The following is a 22,495-nucleotide window of genomic DNA, read 5'->3' as shown; positions in this document are numbered from 1 at the left end:
CATGCTATGTCTGGGAATCCCTCCCTCCTTGCTTCGCTCGGATCGTCATCGCCCATCATGCCTTCTCCAGTATCTCCGCCCAGACCACTCTGGCCTTCGTTACCGAGAAACGGGAATTCGTCGACCTGCTTGGCGCGGTGATCGTGTACGAGCGAAACTTCTGCGGACAGCCCTACATCTGCGGCATCCAGCAGGACGGCAACCTCTTGGGCTACAGAAGTTTCACCCGTCAGTCTGTCAACGTCCCTCAGTTCACTGCGAAGATTGCTGTCGGGTACGGGGTGTACGGGGTGCAGTGGATCAAGATCCGCTATGACAACCACACGGAGGTTACGCTCGGATCCACCGATGGCAAGACTCTGTACACCTGCATGAGGAAACTGCCTCGGGGCCCTGCCCTTCCTCTCACACTCCACATGGATGTAAGTATGCAGACCATATCACGTTTTCATGGAGCTGACCAGCTTGATGTAGGGTATGAAACTCACCAGGGTTCATGTCAACCTGCCCCTGGCCCACGGGGATAATTTTCTTTGGGATAGCCCGCTTCCCTGGAGTCACACGACCTGGCTGAGTGAGGAACGCCATTTCGAGTGCCCAACTCTCGTCCTCGACGTCGAACGCGCCCACTTTCGCCACATGTCGTGCATCCACTTCTTCAAAGACGGATACATGCTTCGAGGCATCACGGCTTACTGCTCCAGCGTTGGAGGAACTAATGCTATCGGCGTGCATTTCAACTCCCTGTCCGGTGGTGATCCAGTTTCCCATTGGGTGGGACAACAGGTCGGCACCCCCCTGCACTTCTCCCTTCAGAATGATGAGAAAATTGTCCGCATGTGGATCGTGCACCGCAAGACTCTCGTCGTGTGCCCTTATATCGCGGTAAGTTCCACGGGCCCATTTGAAACATCACCTTATTATCCTGCTGACCATGTCTAGGTTAAAACAAACATGGCAAGAGGGTACGTCTTTGCCCCCACCGTGGACAGCAGGAATATCAGGGTCCAGCTCCTGGCGGATAGCAGAGACGGCCAGATCCAGGGTCTGTACAGCGACGTCTCGACGCCCCCCAATCGCTACCTCCGTGATATCGGCGTGCTGCTCTCCCCTCCTCCTCGCACACACGGCGCCTCACGTAGACATTCATCGCAGACTTGTACGGTCTCTGCTGCGGCAATCACAAATCCCTTGCCCGGGGCCTCCTCGTGGGGACACTTCTGTACCCAGGCGACGCTGGAGTCAGCCACCAGCTTCACGGTCTTTTCCTGGCCGGGACGCTGCTTTGGAGTGATGATCAACTATGATGATGGCCGACAGGACTACATCGGTCGCTGGCACGCTAATACAGCCAGACAGGAAACTTTCAGTCTGAGCGCTGGATCGGCTATCCGTTTTGGTTTCCGGGGCAGATCCAGATTCGTAAGCTTTGTTGAGCCGGCGGATCACGACGAGGCCGATTACGATCTTGATAGAGTGGTGGAGGCCCGCTATGGTGTAAGTTGTCGTCTTCCTTGGCTTGGTCAGGTGTTTAAATGTCTCAGGAAATGATTGTTTGGTGGTTTTCGAAGTCGGATGATGAGGTTGAGGTGGGAGAGTAGGGCTATGGAGGGTGCATCTTGGCGATGGTGATGATTGTTTGTGGAGTAATGAGGGAAGAGGGATGTTGCTGGAAGACAAATAATGTTACTAGCGGGAAATTACTCCAGGATCATCACCACAGTAGTTCGCAATCCGATACCTGATTAATCTGGCCAACCCCATAGATGCTCACGTGACGTGGCGGGGCGGAAAAGGAACCCGCTGCCTGAGGCTGCGGCCGAGGATCGGCTCTCCAGCAGCTGGACTGAAATGCGCCGAACAACCAACCAAACACCAACCAACAAACGCTGCCATCAGCCTCACTTTCTGCCTCATCCCCTCGACCTCCCCCCCCATGCCTTCCTCTCCCTCCCAGATGCCCCTCCCCTTCGAATAACATCGAACAACCCTCTCCCGGATTCCCCCGAGTTCACTCTCATCCGGGTGCCCGTCCACACGCGTCGACCCCCGCCCCGTGCCAGATTACGATTACGATGTGCATACAATGAGTTTCTTCTCGCAATTCGGCAACCTGCTGCCCGCCATCCAGACCCGAAAGGCGCTGCTCCTTCTCGACATCCAGAACGACTTCGTCCGTCCGACCGGAGCGTTGCACGTCGCCAACACCGCCGACTTCCTGGAAATCCTCCCACAGCTCGCCAACACCTTCCGTCGCAATGGCGAGGTCGTCTGGGTGCGCTCGCACTACGATGCCCCCAAGCCCCTGATCAGCCCGTCGGACGCGCATGACCTGATCGTGCTGGGTCGCATGGATACAGAGACGGGGAGGACACGAGCAGCGAGCGATGGATCTGCCCCCGTTGGCCTGGATGCCAGCGGGACAGTGGACGAGGAAGCCTTCCTTTCCACCGACGCACCGAAATTCTGTGTCCCGCAGACCCCCGGCGTGCAGTTCCCCGCCCCCATCCTCGCGGCCATCAACACGGAATCGGACATCGTGATCGATAAATCGGATTATTCGGCCCTGCAGGATCCCAGCCTGATCCTCTCCTTCCGCACCAGTTTCGTCACCGAGATTTATCTATGCGGGTCGCTCTCCAACATCTCCGTTTACGCGACCGCTCTCGACGCCGTCCGGCACGGCTTTTCCGTCACACTCGTGGAGGATTGTCTTGGGTTTCGCGATTTCATCCGTCACGAGGAGGCGATGCGCCGGATGGCGGATATCTTTGGCGCGAATGGAATCACCACGCAGGAACTGTTCGAGGAGTTGGATTGGGAGGAGACTGATGCGATCGCGCGCAGGGGCGCCCGGCCGCTACAACACGCCGCACCCGCGGGGATCGAGGGCGTCATGGATGAGCTGGGAGTGAAACCTAGCGCGGCGCAGCCCCCGAAAGAAGAAAGTCCCGAGTCATCCTCGCGCGGTGCGCCGTATCATGGGATCGGGGATCTTTTGGCGGAGATGACCGATAACGAGGATGGAGACCTCCAGGAGCTCGCTGATCTGACTCGCGCACGCGCCCGTTTCGGAGGGGAGTCGCACCGGAGCGGGCCGCAGGGCGGGCATGGGGAGAAGAAGACACGCAATCGGGCACGTCGCTCCAAACGACCCGATTCAAAGGTCGAGTCCTCGCGGTCTGAAAAACGGCAGCGCGGAAAAGCCAAGAAGCAGGATGTCTGCCGTCCCGGTGATGTCATCGGCGAGGGCGATTCGCGCATCATCTACGATCTGGATCTGCCGTTGGAGACGTTCGAGAAGATCCGCGACGAGGTCGCGTGGCAGAAGATGTATCATCTGTCCGGACAGGTGCCTCGTCTGGTTGCCGTGCAGGGGCGACCGTTGCCTGACGGGTCGGTGCCGATATATCGCCATCCCGCAGACGAGTCCCCGCCGTTGCACCCGTTCACTGCCACCGTGGACCGGGTGCGCGCTATCATTGAGCGCATTCTGGGCCACCCGTTGAACCATGCTCTGATTCAGCTTTATCGCGATGGACAGGACCGCATCTCGGAGCATTCCGACAAGACCCTGGATATAGTGCGTGGATCGTCGATATGCAATGTCAGTCTTGGCGCGCAGCGGGTGATGGTCCTCCGCACCAAAGGACAGGGGGCTGAGGATGCTGACTCCGGTCGAAGCACGCAACGTATTCCCATGCCCCACGAATCGCTGTTCGTGCTGGGCCAGAAGACCAACATGCGCTGGCTGCACGGTATCCGGCCGGATAAGCGAGCAGCGACAGAGAAGTCCGTCGAGGAACGGGCGTACGGGGGCGCGCGCATCTCAATCACTTTCCGGCACGTTGGCACGTTCACGGACCCCGCAGGTGATACCATCTGGGGCCAAGGGGCTGTCTCCAAGTCCCAGGACAAGGCCAATCCGGTGATCCACGGCGACCCTGCGGATACGGAACGCATCATCCTGGCGTTTGGACAGGAGAACCATGCTACTGAGTTTGACTGGGATGGGGTATATGGGAAGGGTTTTGACGTGGTCAATTTCGTCACTGCATCTACTGCAAAGCTGGTCTTGGGATCCGATCCAGTCGCGAACCTTCGGGTCCGACTCTGCTTAGGCGAGAATGGCATCCGCTACGACACCGAGTCGAAGGGCGAAGGGCCCACTGAGAACGGAGAACATCCCATATACATAGCCGCAGACGGATCCAAGCTCGCTGGCGATCTGAACATCCTGACCCATTTCAGTGACCGCCCATCGGAGCTCGTCCGTCCTGGCATCGAAGCCCTCCGCGGGGGAGACCATCTTCCGTCGATCACCGGCCTGCTCTCCACCTGGCGAGACCAGGGCAACGACCCTCACTTTTTATCAACGTGGGAAAAGGCCTTAGACGGTCAAGCCTACCTTAACGGCTCCGCCTTCGGAATCGACGACTGCGCCCTGTGGCCTGTCCTGCGAGAGATCGCGCAGAAGACGCAGCTCCTACCCAGCAAGACCCACCCCAACCTCTCGCAATACTACACCCGCGTGGCAAACCGAGGCATCGTGAAGACCACGCTGGAGGAAGCAGAATAACGGATTATAGTCCGCACTTACGAGACATGACTTGTTTATATCGCATCGGGTATCTCCGAAGTTGTTCACATAGGTAGTTTATAATATCATCATACTAACATCCCCAGCCAACACCCCAATGCCTCACATATCCCCCCCCCCGCCCCTTCCAACCCCCACTCCCTACTTAATTAGATCCACCCCCATTGTCCTCCTCGTCTTCTCATCTCCCCATCAATCACTCACTCAACCCAAACAAACCCCCTCAAACCCCTCCTCACTCAAAACCCCCTCAAACCCCTCCTCACTCAAAACCCCCTCAAACCCCACCCCCCACAAACCACCCCCTCCAAAAACGCCTGCGCGACCACCTCCGCCCCCGCCACACTGGTATGCGTATGATCGATCGGAAAGAACCCATCGACCTCCTCCTCCCCCAGCGTGTCATAAATACTCGCCACGTACGCCCCATGATCCACATACTCCACCCCGGCCACCTGCGCCGCTATCTCCGCGTACCCCACAAACCGCGTGGGAGTGTACTCGAACGTCCCCGTTTCCCACGGGTTCTCGGGTGTTTGCGAGGCGATGAGCACGTTTGCGCCTTTGGAGAGGAATAGTTGGGAGGCGTTTTCGAGGTACGCCGGGAAGGTGAGGATCGTTTCGTTCACCCCGTCGTATTCGCTGTAGCAGATTTCTGTGGATGTGCCGGGACAGTCGGTGCGGCCGTTGTCCGTTGGGGTCAGGGACCCCCCGTCGTTGTGCCCGAATTCGATGATTACCCAGTCTGACGGGGTGAGGAGGGTTGCGATGGTCGCGAAGCGTCCTTCGCGCGTGAACGAGCGCGCGGAGCGCCCGGCGATCGCGTGGTTCGAGATCGTGTAGTTCGTTTTGAGGTACGGGGAGATGTAGTCGCCCCAGCCTGGGGGGGGAGGTTAGTTCGGTTGATTTGGGTGTGGTTGTGTATGATGAGTGGATGTAGATGTGAAGGTAGGTGGATGTGGATGTGGGGTCGGGGTGGAGGTGGAATGGGGTGTCGAGGGTATAGTAGTATGAGATACGGGCTATGGGATATGGGATTTGGGATATGGGATTTGGCATTCCAATTTGACAGGGAAGAGCAAGATGCAATCATTCATGCTACATCAACTAAGCAGAGAAATTGAGAGAGAGAACAAACCATCCGTCCCATTCCCCCCACCCCCCACAGCCATTGTCGAGTCACCCGCCAAATAAATGGTCGTGGCGAAGCTCGCCGGTATGAGGGATAGACATGTGAGCAGCAGTGTAGGTTTCATCGTGGTTTTCTTTATTATATGATGTCTGATAAGTAGGGTTGCGACGGTTTATCCACTGAATGTGGACACTACGGCTAGGCTTCGAGGGGTTATACTTATATGATATAATATGCTCACTCATCTCACGGCATCTCACCACCTCCCCTCCCATCCCATGCTATCCTACATACCCCACACCAGTGTCACAATCATGTAAAATAGATAGATAGATAGATAGATAATACGTGGAAAAACACCCCCCTCGGCACCTAATACCGCGAAGCATCGGAATTATCAATCCACCTGCCCTGCACGCACGACCCTCCGTGTCTCATCGGGTATCGTTCCGGATGATCGCTGCACCATGCAGGGTCTGTGTCGGGGTTCTGCTCCGTGTGATGAGTCGGATGGGTGTGATTTGCGTTTATGGAGGGGTTGGTTGCAGGGATTGTTGCGGATGGAGAATCTGATGATGGGGGTGGCGAGGGCAATGGCGGACGTTAGGGCTGGGATTGAGATTCCCCGCATCCGCATCGGCGGGGTGAGAGCTTCCGGCTTCAGGGCTATACGTACAGGTGGATTTTCCACCTCTCAGGTGGGGATGGGGCTGTTTGTTTGCTCTGTCTGGATTGGGACTTAGGTTGGGGGTTTGGGTTGCGTGGTGAGGCTGGTTTGGTGGGTTGGTGGGTTGGAGAGTAAACTCCTCAATCTAATTGTGATTTGATGGGTTGTGTCTAATGATGGGAAGGGGAAATGGGTTGCCTGTCTTGGATTGTATCTTAAGTTTTCAGTCTGGTTCTGACATGATAAGTTGTATCTAGCCATTCTGGAAGCAATATAAAAATTCATAATATTCACACACAATTACAACAACACGCTCGTATCAAATCTAACAAAGAACACCAAAACAAGGGTATATCACATCCATCCACCCATCCAGCCATCTAACCAACCACCCCCACCCCACTCAACGGATAAACCCACTCCATGGTCCCTCTAAACGGCTCATCCACCGAAATATAATCCAACACTAACATCTTCGACAACGCCTTCGCAACGACGGTATTGATCGCCAGACTCTCCAACCACCCCCACGACATCACATACCGCGCGATCACGCAGTAGATTGGATCGGCCCATGCATGCATCCGGGTCACGCTGGCGGACTGGAACGCGTCGGCGCGCAGCGGCCCCGCGCGCTCTTGCTGGTACGAGTCGAAGATCTGGCCTAGGGTTGCTGCGTTGAGGGGGTTTTCGGCATTGCTGTCGGTGTTGACGGCCTTGTTTAGTCTGTTGCAGAGCGCGATGACGTCTTGGATCCCGTTCTTGAGGCCCAGGCCCGCGTTGGGCGTGTATTTGTGGCAGACATCCCCTGAGAGGACGATTCGGCCGTAGCTCCAGTTTTTCAGGATCCTTCATCCAAGTTGGCCATTCCGGCGGTGAAGCGGGTACCGTACACGTCTTTGACCTTTTTGGTCTCGGTGACGGCGTACTCGGCGAATCGCGCGACCATGGCTTCGAGGTCTGAGGAGGTGTAGTTTGTGCGTTCTTCTGTCAGGGTGGGAAGTCTCTCGTGGAGGAAGATCCACCGCCGTTCTTGTCCGGAGAGGTACATGACTGAGTTGTCCTTGTTCTGCGTGTCGTTTCCGATGCCCGATTCGGTGACCCGGGGGAAGCTGCACCATAGACATCGGTATTCTGCGGTGAAGGGGACCTTTCCTACCCAATGAATCAATTCTTCGCGACATCATCCATTTGCTCCATGCACCACTTGGCATGTTCAAACACCCGCCAATAAACGTCCTCCGCGGCTCTCTTTCCAATAATTGGGTCTAAATGCCCGTATCCCTCCACGAGAAATCGGCGGTAGAGGTGCTCGCCGAACCGACGACGCAGCATCTCGTAGTCGCGCAGGGTCGACTCGGGCTTGAAAACCTCGCTCACAGTTCTAGAGACGAACAGCATGGGCAATCCTTTGAGGTTCATGAGGTTCTTTTCCGTGATCAGGGGATTCAGCTCGTTATCCAGACATCCCCCCTGTCTTCCCATGTAGGTGATATGCTCGAGAAGCTTGGTGTGTGTCCCCTCGAAGAACTCGCCGACGTTGTCATGTATGGCGGCGTCCAGGTTGTCGTGATTCCAGCACAGTCCGAATGCAAATGTTGTTCGACGACACGTGGTCGAAGTGCAGAGATCTCGACGATGAGCCACGGGGTAGAAGCGGATGAGGACGTCCAGTACCTTCTGGATCACACCATTTCTATTGGGATTACCGATTGGAAAGGATTTCCCCGCGAGAAACTCGTAGGCCCAGACTAAGACAGGACTCATTGCCTTGACCGAATTCCAGTAGGCAAAGACCTGGTGCATGAATACCGCGCTTGATGTGATGCCGAGGATTTTGGTGCCATCAATCGTGCCATCGAGTAGGCCCATCGAGAGCGCCACAGAGCCTTGACAGTGGGCTACCACATAGGGCTTGCGATTCTCGAGGCTGGAGATATGTTCCACTGCAGCAGCAATATCTAACCGGACATCGAACACGGTGGAATTTTCTGCTATTTTGGGTTCACAGCCCCAACGGGGCGACAGTACATAGCAACGGAATCCTCGTTTGGTGAAGTATTCGACAATGTTGCAGCGAAGAAAGGGCAGTGCAAATAGGCTGTGGTTGGCCCTCCCAGTGACACCAGGGATGCACAGAACAGGCTGAGGAGTTGTACCTTGCCTCATATAGTCTCCGTTAACCATACAAGAAGGCTCATACTCTTCTAAGAGCACCTCAATCCCGTCCTTCGTTCTCAAGTTGAACGAGGCCGAGGCTGGTCGTTTAGGTTTGATAGCATTGAGAGAGCGCCGAGGGGCTCGCGTCGGAACGAGCGGTCGGAAGAAAAATAGGCATAATTGAATAGCGAAGTACGCCAAGAATATGATAAGTGCAGGAAGGGCACGGAAATTGAAGGGCCTCGTGGGACGGAATGTCCGGATTTGCCGTTGGAATGACGGCCGTGAGATGCGCAAGACTCCAGCCGCGGCTTCCACCCCACCGTCTCTGGTGATACGGACGTTGACTTTGGTGGTCGATCCCCACATTTTCCTGATCGAAAATGCTGCTGTAGAGTCAACTGTCTTACATCCCGTAAGATCGTACTGGGTGCCTTCTAAGGAGAGTAGCCGCAGTGTGTATGTCATCGTGGTCAAGTCTGCCCTGTCCTGAGGCTGGACGAAAAACTGCACCTGGCCATCCAAGACCCTCAAGGTACTCCTTGATAGTGCACGACAAGACACAGTCCCAGTGCAGATCCCCGTGTATTGGAGTTCAGACGAGTCTAGGCATATGAGAATGAGGCAATAATATAGATCAATGAGACTTACCCGTCCTTTGACAAACTTCGATAGTGAGGAACATCCGCATCGCGGAAGATGAGCTCTTACCCACGAGCTCGGATATTTCAAAGTCCACGTTCGGCTGTGTGCCGATGTGCCCTTCAAGGACCTCAGAAAACTGCCAACCAACTGATGCTAAGGATTTCTCGAAGGCTGGACTAATGTTCTGCTTTTGTCTCAATACTCGTGGCACGGATGAGGAATCCAGATCGCCATTCGTCGTAGTCATGTCAATATTATATCCGTGTTTCTTTGCTAGTAGGTCTAGAGACCGCTCAGCAAGTGCGGATATTGTCGCCAAAGGGTTCACGCCTGGATAGCACATTAGAAAAGCACACCCAAGACGCGTTTCCAACTCACCTAATGCAGTTGGAACAATCGAAGCATCGCAGCAAACGAGTCCGTCATAGATTTCACTCCCATGGCCCGTGTAAATTTGCCCCAGATGATTGGTAACGCCTTCACGGCCCGTCCCGTCTCTACTCATATTCGCACCCCCAAGAGGATGCACGGTGATCTCTTCTTGATCGCGTCCTGGGGCAAAGTCAGCTTGTACAAATGACCAACGGTCACGTCTAGGCTTACCGTGGTAATAGGAAAAGCCCATTTTCGCTCCTGCCAGATTCACCACGTACCCAAGTACCTTTCGAAACTTCCCAAAATGCTCGGAGCGTCCTTCCCCAGGCCCCCGCAGAAATAGCATATCACTCTCCAAAGTCAGCGTCAGCTCGTTACTATCATGTGACATCACCAAATAGGTCGAGGTACGCTGCAATGCATTGCGCGCAGCAGAAGCCCCTGTAAGCCCGGATGCCAAATTCGTTATGGCCTTCAAATACCGCCAGGCGCGGGTGGGAACCGCTGGCGAAGCGGAGTCTCGAGCCCTTTGCATCATGACCACGAATGGTATTAAGGGAGCCAATGGCTTTGGAATACAGCCATCCTGGATGACATATCCGGCTAGGGCATCCCGTGAGGAGAGCTCTCGGCCATCAATAACCCCAGTAATTGTTGGACCCGGGCGGTTTGTTCCTGCGACGCCATTGATGTCCTCTTTCCCGTTGTACCCTGCGTTTCAATGTCAGCCAAGCCCATGGTTGGGATTTCTCGACTCACCAAGAATCAGCATATCTCCATTTCCGGAGACATTTCTGCCCACCAATGGAGACATCGAAAGACCGTATTGCTTCGAGCGAAGTAGAATTTCTGTAGTTCCCAACGCACCAGCCCCAAGGAAGCAAAGATCATTCTAGGCCAGAGTCAGTTTCCTGTACGGCGAGCAACGAGTAGCCGGACCCTACCGCTTTGACCCAGAACAACTGGGTTTTGAACTCCTCCGCAAAGACCGACCTTCCATTGCCGTGCCACAAAAAGTATACAATGTACCCTTTTCCATCCGCAACCTTTTCAATATACCGGACCTCACAACCACAGAAGATCTCCGCACCCCAGTTCCAGGCATCCGCGAGATATGTTGTGGCGACCGAGTTTTTGGATCCATCGTTAAGACCAGTGGACTCGTGTCCGGAGCCACAGTTTTCGTTCATCTCCACGCCGACACTATTGCGACTCCTATCAAAGAATGTTGTCAACGGTGCACGGTAGAAACTGTGGTTCTTGGAAAACTGCTCAGCCTGCTGTTGGAGAGCATCTAACTTCCTTAGACGAGGATGGTTGTCTGGGTATACGGAAGGCTGCAACATGTCTGCAGCACGGGAATAGTCTGATTTGGGTCAGCAAGAGTCCGATGCCACGATGGAGAAATTGTGCCATACATCTCTCAAGGGAGCAGGAGTCCTGTCTGATCTCCGATGGCCAAGGGCTCATTTGGAGCGTCTGTTTGTCTGCTTCTAGGAAGACGCCTGCATTGACTAGCGAGCATCCACCTAATGCTATGTGGTAAAAGTTGTAATGTTAATGACGATTTCCCTTCCTTCCTCTTTGAAAATACACCCAAGTGAAGTGAACCATACCATGAGCGCGAAAGGCATGCTGTCCATCACCCAATGTCAATTGAAAGAGTCGAGTAGGTTTCCCGGAAAGTAGTCCACCTGAAGGGCCCGAGACGTTGAAATCTCTAAGTGTCTGAGATAGCGATTCTGGAAAAGTGCCCGCTAATTCAGGTTTTGGTTAGACTTTCTCAACGGATGACAGAGTATAGAGGTCGTACGGCGTCTCTCCCAGCCCAGTTCGAGAACGGCCACACTCTTCCCCGCGCGAGCCATTCGACTGGCCGCAACCCCGGCGCCGTATCCGGACCCGACAACCACGACATCATACTGCGACTGCATCAAGCAGAATGGTCGACTGAGGTTTGGGTACTCATCAGGTCGGACCGTTCGGAAGTTGGCCATGGTGGGGAGCGTTGGTGGACTGCGGAGGTTTGGCAACACCTGCAGGAAACCGCAAAATATATGGCTCTAGATCTCTAGATGAACAAGCATAATGAGTAATATCAGCCGCGCCACCCAACTGGGCATCGGCAGATACGTTCCTTTTGGGACACAGGTGGTCTTGCAGCCCGATGTGAATCTAAGGCAGACGGAGTAATACGAAGAATCCGGATAGGCGACGTGCAAGGATTGGTTGCATCCCTGAATGCCGTTGCATGGGGCGGGTCGGTGTTTGACAGCGTCCAATAGCCTGGGGAGATGATGCAAGCGTAAAACTCTGAATGGTAGCAGCTCCATCGCCCTCCATCGCATAGGTGGATACGTGGAAGCCTCCGAGATGGCCTGGCCCGGGCCATGTTATCGCACGGGTTGGTTGAGATCCACACCAGGGATAGCGCATGTTGATCCTGACTCAGGGCAAACCTGCTGCATATGAATGCTACACTGCATGTACTCAAGGTCTCGAGGGGTAAAATATGGACTGGATGTGGTCCCTGGCAGGCCCTGACGCCGGGCTGGGAATAGTTTCAGTCTCATGCAAAGTCCCGGCGAGTGTTTCCGGGGATGCCATCTGAGTATCGCGAATTCCGATCCGTGGAAGAGAACCAAGGACCCCCACTGCTACAATGGCCCGGTCGGCAGAAAAGGTACATTCGAATCCGGACTAGAATGTGATTGTCCTGGCCGGGGGACAGTGGAGCCTTTAACCTCGGTCCCTATCATGTTTAACGGTCGCGTGAAGTTTCCTGGGCTGACAAGCCCCGCGATCGTCAGGGACATTTACAACTGGACCAAACTTGTGCTTGGCAGCTGGTCGCCATCTCCAGCGAAAGCATTGTCATAGGTCCATTTCAAGGCAAACCTCCGTGCTGGCTGTTCATGTTCCACCGATCGATTGAATATTCGTCTGGGTCTTGAATTTGGACCTGGTTCTCGTCCGCCCTGGTAGGGCCCTTGTTCGTAAGCAACGATATTTTCCGACTCAAAAGCAGCCCGAGCCCGGGGAGGGGGGCTGTAGAGCTACTGAGTGGCCTCAGTATCACTCCTCCCGGTATTACGTCCATCGTTTCTTTTGGTCTCGTGCGCGACATGCCGATTACGAGGTGTCGGAAAGCATGACCACTCGACAACCTCCAGTCGGGTAAGCGCTATTTCTGGTTGTTCAACACGAGACACGATTCTTTCCGTTGATTAGTGGGATTTTAGATGGGGAAGAGGTCGATAGTGATCGAGCATATATCGTTACTGAAGAAAACTAACGAGGAGGCTATTGCTCCTCTGTGATGATGATCAGTCCCTTCTCCAGGCTTGAGTATCCTGGGAAAACTCAGGCTTTTGGGAGTTACCGTCAGGCTCATTTGCATCTAGGACCATCAATAATCATGCCTCCTCGCAGGTGGACCATCCAGATTATTGCAAAAATAAAATACCCGCAGCTTAGAGGCAGATATCACGACCCGAGAAGTTCCCGCGACAAGAAAGCAGCATGGAAGATGATTCAATTGGGGAGGAGTGACAGGGAGGAGATTGAAGGAGAAGAAGCAGTGAAGGAGAAGTCAAGCGCAAAGCGAGGCAGTCACCACCACGCGCTAAACCAAACCGGGAGACCTCCCCCCCCATCACTGTTCTTCCTGTTGACTGAACGTTGCAGCGCGACTGTAATTATTCTTCTTGTTTCCTACGCCTCCAAAAGGAGCACCAGGCTTGGTTTCCCCACACATTGTCAGGGCTATCTCGGCCACTAGCCCGTACTGCCATCGACACACCGACCTTCCAGCCCGTCTTGGCCAATAGGAGCGGTTCCTGCCCCATCTAGAGCGGTGATAACACATTTGAGCGTCTTCGTTGCGAGAGACGCGACGTGGGGGTTTGTTGATGTGAGTGACTGTCTCGGATTAGGCGGATGTGATGTTTGAGCTGATGTGTTTAATAAATAGAGGACTGCACTATTGGAAACGTTTGTTGAGTGGTACGAGCACGTCTGCAGGCTGCGAGAAGAGTGCAGTGTCAAGCTACTATCACATCCTAACTTGCACTACCACGCTTCGCGGTAGGGAGAAGGTTTGAAAGGGGAAATAATGCGCCCATAATCTACGAGAAGAATACAGTGTCGATCTGCTATTTCATCCCAACTTTCATCTTCACGTCACAAGGCGTCGGAAACATCTGGAAAGAAAAGGGCGGATTGCGCAGCCACCGCGCCTGAGAACCCTTGTCCATCACCAATCTTACCCATCTCATTGTTGTGTTTTTCATTCTACCAAAACAAAGAAACGATGTCGTTCTATAATTTGCCCCCTGAGCTTGTTTTGATGATCGCTGTGTCTCTGGACAAAGAATGTGACATCAGCTCTCTATCTCGAATCGACCGTCGAACCCACCGGATCGTCAATCCATACTTGTACAGACGCAATGCGCGCGACTCGGGATTCTCGGCGTTGCTGGGAGCCGCGAAAGACGGCAAGATTTCCACGGTCCGAGCCTGCATCCGCGAGGTGGTGACTGACATCGAGATAAAAGATACAACTGGTTCGACTCCCCTCTCGTGGGCTGCTGGTGAAGGACACGACGATATCGTTAAGCTCTTGCTCGAGACAGGACGAGTCAACCCCGACTCAATCGACACTGACGATCATCGAACACCGCTATCCTGGGCTGCTATCGGTGGCCATGATGCTGTGGTGAATCTACTTCTTGAGACAGGGAAGGTTGATGTGAATACACGGGATAATTCACTTGCTACACCTCTCGCTCATGCCGCGGAACAAGGCCATGACGGCGTCGTCCATCTTCTTCTTCAAAACGGCCAGGCGGACCCCAACTCTCGCGATTTCCTCGGCGGCACTCCTCTCTCTCAGGCTGCGGAAAATGGCCACGAGGCCGTCGTGGAATTGCTCGTTGAAACGGGGCAAGTGGACGTCGACTCACGAGACGCCAACAACCAGACACCGTTCGGTTGGGCGGCGGGAAGCGGCCACGAGGCCATCGTCAGGTTCCTAATGCAAACCGGAAACGTCGACCTCGACGCAAGAGACTCGGTCGGCCGGTCACCCCTGGCATGGGCGGCAAAAAGAGGCCACGAGGACGTGGTCCGGCTCCTCCTCGGAACCGGGGCGGTGGATGTCGACTCGAAAGGCACCGATGGGCGAACACCACTGTCTCGGGCTGCGGGAAATGGCGAGGAGGCGGTGGTGAGGTTGTTCCTCGCAACCGGTCGAGTCGACGTCAACTCATTCGACAACGAAGACCGGACGCCGCTGTCCCGGGCGGTAGAGAACGGGTTCGAGGGAGTCGTCGAGCAATTGCTTGAGGTTGAAGGCCTCGACCCGGACGCCATGGACGACCAAGATCGGACGCCGCTGTCTTACGCCGCAGCGGGTGGATTCGAGGGCATAGCCCGGCGGCTGCTTGAGACTAGCACCGTCGAGGTCGACTGCAAAGACTCCCGTGGCTGCACGCCACTGTCCTGGGCCTCCCGAAACGGCCACGCGGAGATCGTTAGGATGTTGTTGGAAACCGGAGAGGTGGACGTCGACTCTAGAGATCGGATGGGGGGGACGCCTTTCTTTCACGCTCTGACGCGGGGACATGAGGAGATCAAAGATCTATTGTTGGCAGCTCGCCCGCAGGCGTGATTAGCCTAGCAGACCTGTAACTATCTCTCGAGAAACGCCAAAGACAATGCCAGAAGAGCTGAAGACGTCGAGTATTTGGAAATTTGAACGTTAGATGACAGGAATGATGATCTTCTAAGCCTGGTCGGGTTCCCTTTATAACAACTGTAGATAATATAGTACGGGGTACACCCTGCCTTTTAAATCAGAGCCAAATGGCCCTGAGGCGCTCACCCTTGCATGACTTCCTACAACTTCGCAAACGTTGCCTTCCTCTTCTGGATCCCAGATAACAGCGCATCCGAGACATCCTTCGTCTGCACCATCGCACTGTTCCAGACAGTCGTATACCGCAGACCTGCTAGCATTAGCGCCCAAACCCTGCACACAAGGTAGCCAACTGACCTTCTTCCACCGTGTGATCCCTCGAGTAATTCAACAATTCCTTCGTCCCCTGTACCGCGACGGGGCTCTTCGAAGCCATCAGCCCCGCCAGCTCCAACGCCCCCTTGACTGCCTCCCCCTTCGTTCCATACACCCGACTCACGAACCCGACTCTCTCCGCCTCCTGTGCCCCAAACGGCCGCGCCGTCAATGACACCTCCTTCACCCACCCGAAGTTTCCTACCACCTTCGGCAACCGAGTCAGCGTCCCAATATCGGCGGCCAGCCCAATATCCACCTCCTTCACGGCAAACCGCACATCCGACGAACAGACGCGTACATCTGCCGCAACACTGATGTCGATCGCCAACCCGAGGGCGATGCCGTGCAGCGCCACGATAACAGGTTTCTCGCATTTCTCGATCGTGCTGATGCAGCTCTGAAAGGAGATGATGTGACGGCGCATGATGACGGATTTGCGGGCCGGGTCTAGAGTTGTGTCGGAGTCGGAAAGGAGGCCTTCCGAGGCGGCTTTTACATCGAGACCGGCGGTGAAGGCGCGGTCGCCGGCGCCGGTGAGGACGATCGATCGGACGGAGGGGTCGGAGGAGAGCTGGTTGAAGATTGCGGCCAGTTCGAGCCACATACTGGCGAGGTTAGTTCGTCTTCTGGCTAGGGGCTAGCGGGGGATGTACGCTTCGAAGAAGGCATTTAGCTTGTCTGGGCGGTTGATCTCCACGTGCGCGACATATTGGTGATCCTGGGGAAAGGTCACGTTGAAGTATTGGTAGGTGTATGCGGACATGGTGATGATGTGCAGTTGGAAAGGTCCCGAGAGGAGAGAGAGTGGAGTGAGATGGGGATTGTCAGAGGGATAACTAAACCTGGGGAAGAGGAGATGCCGAGGTATCTTGTCGGTCGGCCGTCGCCCTGCTGGTTTCAGGCTCCACCACCCCACCATGTGAAGGATGGCCCAGCGGAGATCATTCTAACGCTCGAGAGTATCGAGATGGACATTCGACCCAGCTGTTTGAGGCAAAGAATCACTGCAACAATATCGAAAATTCTGGACTGTCCCACTAAAGTCTTGTCATCACTGCAGCAGGGAATGGTTAAACTGCCGTGTAACGAATCGCTACACTGCAGCTCGAGGACGACTTGGAGGACGCAGCGTCTCCGTCATTTACTTTTATAATCATTTCAGACTTTCCATCAACTCAAATCTTAACGTAGAAAGATGTTCATTAAGTGGAAGTGCTGGCAACAACAACAGCGACCGAGGAAGGTTTAACTACGTGATGATGTCATTTTAAAGCAAACCAGACAAACAGAACAAACGGGGCAGACCAGACAAACCAGACAAACAGCCAGGCGCACAACAAACAAACAAACCACAATATCCAAGGCCATTTCACGACAAGCACAACACATTCGCAAAACTCCTGCTAGCAGAGGAACAGACAGACCCTGAACCGGACTGGACAAACAATCAAACAAATGGATATCAAATCACTAACAAGTCAGCCAAATCAACACTGACCGCAGCTACCCCGCATACTCCAAATCCCCCCGACCATTCTCCGCCAGCCGCGCCTCGGGATCCAGCAGGATCCGGTACTCCTGGTCGCCCCGGTATGGCGGCTTCTCCTTGGCCGAGAACACCGCGTTGTGAGCAATTCCATACCGGAAATGCTGCTGTGCCCGCTGCTGGCGCGCCTCGACGCGTCCCTTATAAGCTTCGTACGTGGCCTGGTCCAGCGTGGCAAAGAGATAGCGCGCATGCACTCCCAGCGCCTGTGCGCCCTTCTGGCCAAACCCGAAGGAGGTCACGGAAAAGGCCTTCACCCCGCTGGTCTGGATACTACGACTCGGGTAGATGAGGTAGTCGTTCTCCAGTGCCGCGTCGATGTTGTCCGCATTCCGGTTGCCGGGAACCAGGCCTGTGTTGAGGACCTGGAGACCACCGTTGAGCATCCACGCCCCCGCGGCGCCCTTCGAGTGCCCAGTGAGGTATTTCTGGAAGATACCGAGGGCTGGGTTCCCCTTCGTCCGGCCAAGATGACGTAGTTGCCTGCTGATCATGTCTGTCTCATTCTTCTCGTTCAACACCGTCGACGTGCCGTGGAAGGAGACCACATCCAGATCATTTACGGTCAGATTCCATGTCGCGAGGGCACCACGCAGCGGGGAAATCTCCGGATCGTTCTTCCAGAAGTGGTTTCCAAACGTGTTCAGCGCGTCCTTCTCCTGGATACGGGCTTCCTGGCGCACATAGCGTAGTCGCTCGTTGATTTCCTCGATGCGCTCTTCTGCATAAGGACTTGGGCTGCGCTTGAGATCAGCCAGTTCTGCCTCCGCAACTTGCGCCTCCATGTCGACGCGCTCCTTGATGTGTTGGAGAGACATGTTCATTCTCCGCCGTCGGTAGGAGATGTCCAGCATCGGCGACGGGATTCGGTGTCGTGCTTCCCGTGCGTTTGTGAGGAGACCCTTGCCTGGGGCGGGAACGGATCGTCCGATCTTATCACTGGCTGTGCCTACCCATGCGACGATGCCTTGGATGGGAAGGCCGATGTCTAAGGCCAGCTGGGCAGATGTGATCACTTGGATACCACTGCCTTGGGATTCGACAAAGCCTGCACGGGTGGAAGCGGCTGGTCTAGACATCTCAGTGGGATCGCGACCCTTTTGGAACTCCGCCTCACTGCTGACGGTCGCCTTCATCTTGGCAAATTCGTAGGACACATCCTCGGAGAAATCGTCGAAGCCACCAACCAGGCACATCTTGGCCTTGCCAGACACAATGGTCTCGAAGCCAGACTCCAATGATTCAATGGAGGTCGCACAGGCTCCAACAGGGGTGCGGATGGGACCGGTTGAGGATAGCAAGAGCATGTTGATCCAAGCCGCCGTAGTATTGATAAAGGACTCCTGCAGGATGTCGTTCTGGACCTGCTTCTCGACGAACCGGTCTTTGTGCAGCTTTCGAAGCGCCTTAACACCACCCAGTCCGGAACCAATGCAGTTACCGATCTCCGAGATATGTAAGTACTGGTAGATTTCGAAGGGGTCGCTGATTCCTGCGCTCAGCAGTGCTTCAACCGTACCAATGAGCGCGTACAGAGTAGCTGGGTCGACCTGGTTGGCCAGGTCCTCGGTGAGGCCATAGGTGCGGGCGTCCCATCCGGTCGGGATCTGGCCAGCCACTGCTCTGTCGAATCGGAGGGCCTTAGGGATCATCAGGCATGCTCCTTTCAGCAAGCGGACGGTGTACTCGTCGCCTTCAGGGATGACTTCAACCTTATCGCCGTGCTCTAACTGCAGCTGTTCCGCGGTTTCCTTTGACGTCTTGAACGGAGGCATGTCTTCGTCGAGGACAACTTCCTGGAGAAACTTCTTCTTGTTCGGATCGTAGCCGTCGTTGATCTCTGGCTCGATCAGCCGGATTCCGGTGTGCTCCAGAATGTGCTGCTCAAATCGCTTCTTCACATCGATGTCCCGGATAGGCTCCTTGGTCTGCGTGACGATCCAGCCCAGGTAATGGGAGTTTCCGTTCAGCGGGCCGCTGTGATGCTTGATCAGACCCATGATCCAGGCCATCTCCACGCAGCCTTCCAGTGAGAACTCCCCGTGGGCCTCCATTTCCCAACGCGTACGAGAATTACCATGAGGTCCGACTTCGGAGAAACCAGTGACAACGACCACCCGATCCAGGTCAACCATTCCGCGCAATTGGCCGGCCAAGGGCAGGATCTCGGTATGGTAGTCGGGCAGACGAGGGAACTCGAGTGCGAGTTTCGCCTTTTGCTCTCGTTCCTGTGATTGCTGCTCCGATGGCTTTCCGAGGGCTGCGAGTTCGAAAGCCTCCTCCTTTGCCAGCGCTTCCCGGATCTCACTGGTCTCCTTTTGGTTACGGCGAATGGAATCAACTGTTTCTTTGAAGTTCAGGAAATGGCCCATCCCACCACTCAAGTCCGCCTGCACTGGAGTCACCTCGCACTCTGTCGCAATGGGCGATGACATCAGGACCAGAATGTAGTATGCCATTTCCACCTGCGAGAACGTTCTGACTCCCATCTTTTCAATGTCCTCTGCCACGGAGTTGTTGGCACTCATCAATCCGGTGCCGCGTGTCCATCCAATGATCGCACCGCAGATTGATAGGTATGCACCCCATGACTCAGAGCTCCAACGGTTGAACAATGTCTCGAGGGCAATTTTCGACTCCGGGTACAGACCGTCGCCTCCGAAGATACCGTGATTCGGGGACAAGGGTAGAATCACTTGGGCGGGGTGGCTGTCGAATCCACGGGCCTGCTTCTGCTTCTTGACTGCTCCCAACAATCTCAGCGTGTTGGTCAGCATGATGCGGTGCGCCAACTCTGACTTGGAATCGATATCCTCAATCTGGCGTCCGCCTTCGGGGATGGCAGCGAATGGGACAATGTGGCTCAAATCCCACCCGAGACCTTTCTCGGAATCGTAGATATGCGCAACTAAAGCGTCCAGGTCTTGCTGGCTTGCCTGGTTGAAGGGCATCAGGATGAGCTGTGACCCGCTGGCACCCTCTTCAGCGTAAATCTGCTGATACAGACGCGTCGTCGCCAGGGAGTAGCTACTCGTGGTGACCAGAACCCGCGCACCTCCTCGCAAAAGGCCACGCACAATCTCGGTTCCAATGGAATCCCGTCCCGCGCCGATGACGAGAACTTCTGCGTCGTGGAAAGAGAGACACTGTTGGTCTGTCCTTCGGAGAGAGGTCATGAAGATAGAATCCAAGTCCATGCGGCTTTCCCAGCCCTGGCTCCCCAGTGACTTCAGTGCAACGGGGGGAGCAGCTTCGATACCTGTGCGAGGAACTTCCGCATAGTGGATCTTTCCTAGGTTATCGATTGTAGTCTTTGGTGCGTCGATAACCAAACGATGAGCAGTGATGGGCATGTTCGTCGGTGAGTCCGGCTTACAAGCGGTGATCAGCTGATGAAGGACGTCTCGTGCGTCGACTGCTCGCGGGTTCCGCAGCTTAAGGCAATGTGTCTGCAGGTATTCCAACATCTGCACGAGCTTAGGGTTGGATCTCCGAGCTATGCGGCCCATAATGGTATCGATCTCGCGGCCAGTGAGCGCAATCGTGCCGGCGAGGATCCGGTGAAAGAGGTCGATTGCATCTTGCTGGGCCCAGTTCCATGACGAATCGTATCGGCGTGCCTTTGCAACAGCCAGGATTGGCTTGATGCCAGAGCCATAGACCTCCCCATGTTCGGAGATCCACAGCTGCAACTCGTCCTGAAGCTCTGCGATTGTCTCTGCCGCCTTGCTGGTGGCTTTGTGACCTGCCTGCAGGTCCACTCCCAACAGCTTCGCGTACAACTCCAGCATCGCCTGAGCACGGTCGTCCTGCGTCTTGGACAGCGCCTTGACTGCAGTCTGATCGACGACGACTGGGCCTGAAGATGCCCTAGGACCATCCGACGCACTGCCAGCGGCAGACAGATCAACTTTGGCGTCTCGAGCATACTGAGCTACAATGTCGTCAAGGAAGGCGTGCGCAGCACCAGTATCGGGAAGTCGAGCGGCTGGTTGCTGAACTGCGGCGCGCAGCAGTACAACGTCTTGGCGACCTGTCGGCAATCCCCACCTCCCAAGCAAGTGAGCGCGGACCTCCCCTGACCCTAGACCCGCCGGCATCTTGGCCGATACCATCCGGTTGACCAAGGTCAGTGTGGTCTTGCCCAGGCCTTTCTTCCATGAGCCTTGGGCTTCAATGGACTGGGAGAGCTCCGATAGAGGGGTGTCTTCGGGTGCTTCCGGGACGGAGCCAAACTCGGCCCCGAGGTCTCCAACAATCTCATTCTCCAAGGTGGATCGACCTGCACATGTCGAGTTAGAAGGACATCGGAAGATTTCATCAAAGAAGACTTACCTCCGACCAACTTCTTGATCGTTTGGCTCAAGTCGATGTCTTGTTGTGACCTCTTAAGCTTGTGTGCTATTAGCGCGACGATGATATCGAGGGCTGATATGGCCTTGTCCTCGATGCTGGAGGCTTGCCGTGAGGGTGCCGGTGCCGGTGTAGTGACTGGTGCAGCCTCCTTGGTCGATGTGGCTTGTGCGGGCTGGGGGGCAGGTGTGGCGGTGTCCTTGGCCGTTTGGGCTGGCGCAGTCTCCTCGTTCCCTTCATAGTATATTTCTCGGACATTCTTCTTGTGACTCCATATCTCGCGTTCGATGGCCAGTGCGGCGTCATGCACTTGGTACTTGGCTGCCAGAGTCTTCTTGATCATTCCGAGCAAGGTCTCCGCAGGACCAATCTCGACCAGCCGATCGACCTTCTGCTCCTGCAGCACCACATCCTGTGTTTCAATCCTATTATGTCTTAGCAATCGCACAATTGCACCACACACACGGCATAGCCTATCGCCAAGGATCTAGACAACATACCATCTCACCGGCGAAGCGAACTGGTACCTGCTCACCAGAAGTCAGCGCCGCTCCCAAACTTCAACAAGTTCAACCCAGGCAAACTCACGCCAGAAGCTCCGTCAATAACAGATATGCCAGCTCGCGCTGGACCTGAGGATGCATCTTGCCGGTGTCCGCCATCTTGGCTTGTCGAAATGGATACTGCCTGGCTGGGAGTTCAGAGGTATTTCGAGGAAAGTCACCGACAGGATATATGCTTCTCAGGAGACTCGGTAGCTCTCGTCTCACGCTAAGACCTTCCACGTGCCCCTGCAGGCACGTTATCTCTCAGCTGGCTATCGCGCCTGTATCCGATACTTTGGCCCCCAATGGTAGTTACGAGCGTCGGAGTTCCTCAGCCTGACCAGGGGGTCGGTCAGCTCGCCATGTAGTTGGATTTAAACTCATCCGGGCACTGTC

General features: G+C 55.1%; 7 protein-coding genes across 7 annotated transcripts; 3 read left to right on the top strand and 4 right to left on the bottom strand.

The window, feature by feature from the left end:
* The first annotated feature begins 863 nt into the window (after positions 1 to 863).
* On the top strand, positions 864 to 1,620 carry BO70DRAFT_194502 (uncharacterized protein). The gene has a single exon (XM_025538532.1). The coding sequence runs from the start codon at positions 955 to 957 to the stop codon at positions 1,549 to 1,551; it is 597 nt and encodes a 198-aa protein (XP_025401328.1). The 5' UTR covers positions 864 to 954; the 3' UTR covers positions 1,552 to 1,620.
* A 318-nt stretch (positions 1,621 to 1,938) lies between these two features.
* BO70DRAFT_360062 (isochorismatase family protein family) lies at positions 1,939 to 4,678 on the top strand. Its single transcript, XM_025542696.1, has one exon. The coding sequence runs from the start codon at positions 2,087 to 2,089 to the stop codon at positions 4,577 to 4,579; it is 2,493 nt and encodes an 830-aa protein (XP_025401327.1). The 5' UTR covers positions 1,939 to 2,086; the 3' UTR covers positions 4,580 to 4,678.
* A 188-nt stretch (positions 4,679 to 4,866) lies between these two features.
* Positions 4,867 to 5,856, bottom strand: BO70DRAFT_378083 (rhamnogalacturonan acetylesterase RgaE; the record flags this gene model as incomplete). Its single annotated transcript, XM_025545242.1, has 2 exons — positions 4,867 to 5,480; positions 5,739 to 5,856. The coding sequence occupies 2 exons, from the start codon at positions 5,854 to 5,856 to the stop codon at positions 4,867 to 4,869; spliced, it is 732 nt and encodes a 243-aa protein (XP_025401326.1).
* Positions 5,857 to 7,410: 1,554 nt separating this feature from the next.
* BO70DRAFT_421152 (FAD/NAD(P)-binding domain-containing protein) lies at positions 7,411 to 11,576 on the bottom strand (the record flags this gene model as incomplete). Its single annotated transcript, XM_025547528.1, has 9 exons — positions 7,411 to 9,164; positions 9,211 to 9,534; positions 9,583 to 9,756; positions 9,808 to 10,290; positions 10,339 to 10,471; positions 10,524 to 10,945; positions 10,998 to 11,114; positions 11,196 to 11,336; positions 11,393 to 11,576. The coding sequence occupies 9 exons, from the start codon at positions 11,574 to 11,576 to the stop codon at positions 7,567 to 7,569; spliced, it is 3,576 nt and encodes a 1,191-aa protein (XP_025401325.1). The 3' UTR covers positions 7,411 to 7,566.
* Positions 11,577 to 12,863: 1,287 nt separating this feature from the next.
* Positions 12,864 to 13,591, top strand: BO70DRAFT_194487 (uncharacterized protein). Its single transcript, XM_025538531.1, has 2 exons — positions 12,864 to 13,492; positions 13,553 to 13,591. The coding sequence occupies exon 1, from the start codon at positions 12,899 to 12,901 to the stop codon at positions 13,358 to 13,360; it is 462 nt and encodes a 153-aa protein (XP_025401324.1). The 5' UTR covers positions 12,864 to 12,898; the 3' UTR covers positions 13,361 to 13,492; positions 13,553 to 13,591.
* A 1,695-nt stretch (positions 13,592 to 15,286) lies between these two features.
* On the bottom strand, positions 15,287 to 16,835 carry BO70DRAFT_360059 (enoyl-CoA hydratase/isomerase family protein). Its single transcript, XM_025542695.1, has 3 exons — positions 16,309 to 16,835; positions 15,635 to 16,260; positions 15,287 to 15,587 (listed from the first exon to the last, which is right to left on the bottom strand). Exons 1-3 carry the CDS (start codon positions 16,416 to 16,418, stop codon positions 15,478 to 15,480), a joined length of 846 nt encoding a protein of 281 aa, XP_025401323.1. The 5' UTR covers positions 16,419 to 16,835; the 3' UTR covers positions 15,287 to 15,477.
* Positions 16,836 to 17,158: 323 nt separating this feature from the next.
* BO70DRAFT_332287 (3-oxoacyl-synthase) lies at positions 17,159 to 22,216 on the bottom strand (the record flags this gene model as incomplete). Its single annotated transcript, XM_025540913.1, has 4 exons — positions 17,159 to 21,483; positions 21,537 to 21,979; positions 22,055 to 22,081; positions 22,164 to 22,216. 4 exons carry the CDS (start codon positions 22,214 to 22,216, stop codon positions 17,159 to 17,161), a joined length of 4,848 nt encoding a protein of 1,615 aa, XP_025401322.1.
* Between the last annotated feature and the right edge of the window lie 279 nt (positions 22,217 to 22,495).

This window comes from Aspergillus heteromorphus (assembly GCF_003184545.1).
Source record: "Aspergillus heteromorphus CBS 117.55 chromosome Unknown BO70scaffold_6, whole genome shotgun sequence".
In the NCBI taxonomy this organism is placed as follows: domain Eukaryota; kingdom Fungi; phylum Ascomycota; class Eurotiomycetes; order Eurotiales; family Aspergillaceae; genus Aspergillus; species Aspergillus heteromorphus.
The sequence above is the reverse complement of the archived record's forward strand: the minus strand, read 5'-3'. Positions and strand labels throughout refer to the sequence as shown.

Excerpts from the sequence above, each read along its gene's own strand:
- BO70DRAFT_194502 (XM_025538532.1), top strand. The coding sequence starts at position 955 with ATGGCAAGAGGGTACGTCTTTGCCCCCACCGTGGACAGCAGGAATATC.
- BO70DRAFT_360062 (XM_025542696.1), top strand. The coding sequence starts at position 2,087 with ATGAGTTTCTTCTCGCAATTCGGCAACCTGCTGCCCGCCATCCAGACC.
- BO70DRAFT_194487 (XM_025538531.1), top strand. The coding sequence starts at position 12,899 with ATGATGATCAGTCCCTTCTCCAGGCTTGAGTATCCTGGGAAAACTCAG.
- BO70DRAFT_360059 (XM_025542695.1), bottom strand. The coding sequence starts at position 16,418 with ATGTCCGCATACACCTACCAATACTTCAACGTGACCTTTCCCCAGGAT. Across the intron at positions 16,261-16,308 it reads CTAAATGCCTTCTTCGAAGC|TATGTGGCTCGAACTGGCCG; the intron begins GTACATCCCCCG and ends TAACCTCGCCAG. Across the intron at positions 15,588-15,634 it reads GGATCACACGGTGGAAGAAG|GTCTGCGGTATACGACTGTC; the intron begins GTCAGTTGGCTA and ends TAATGCTAGCAG.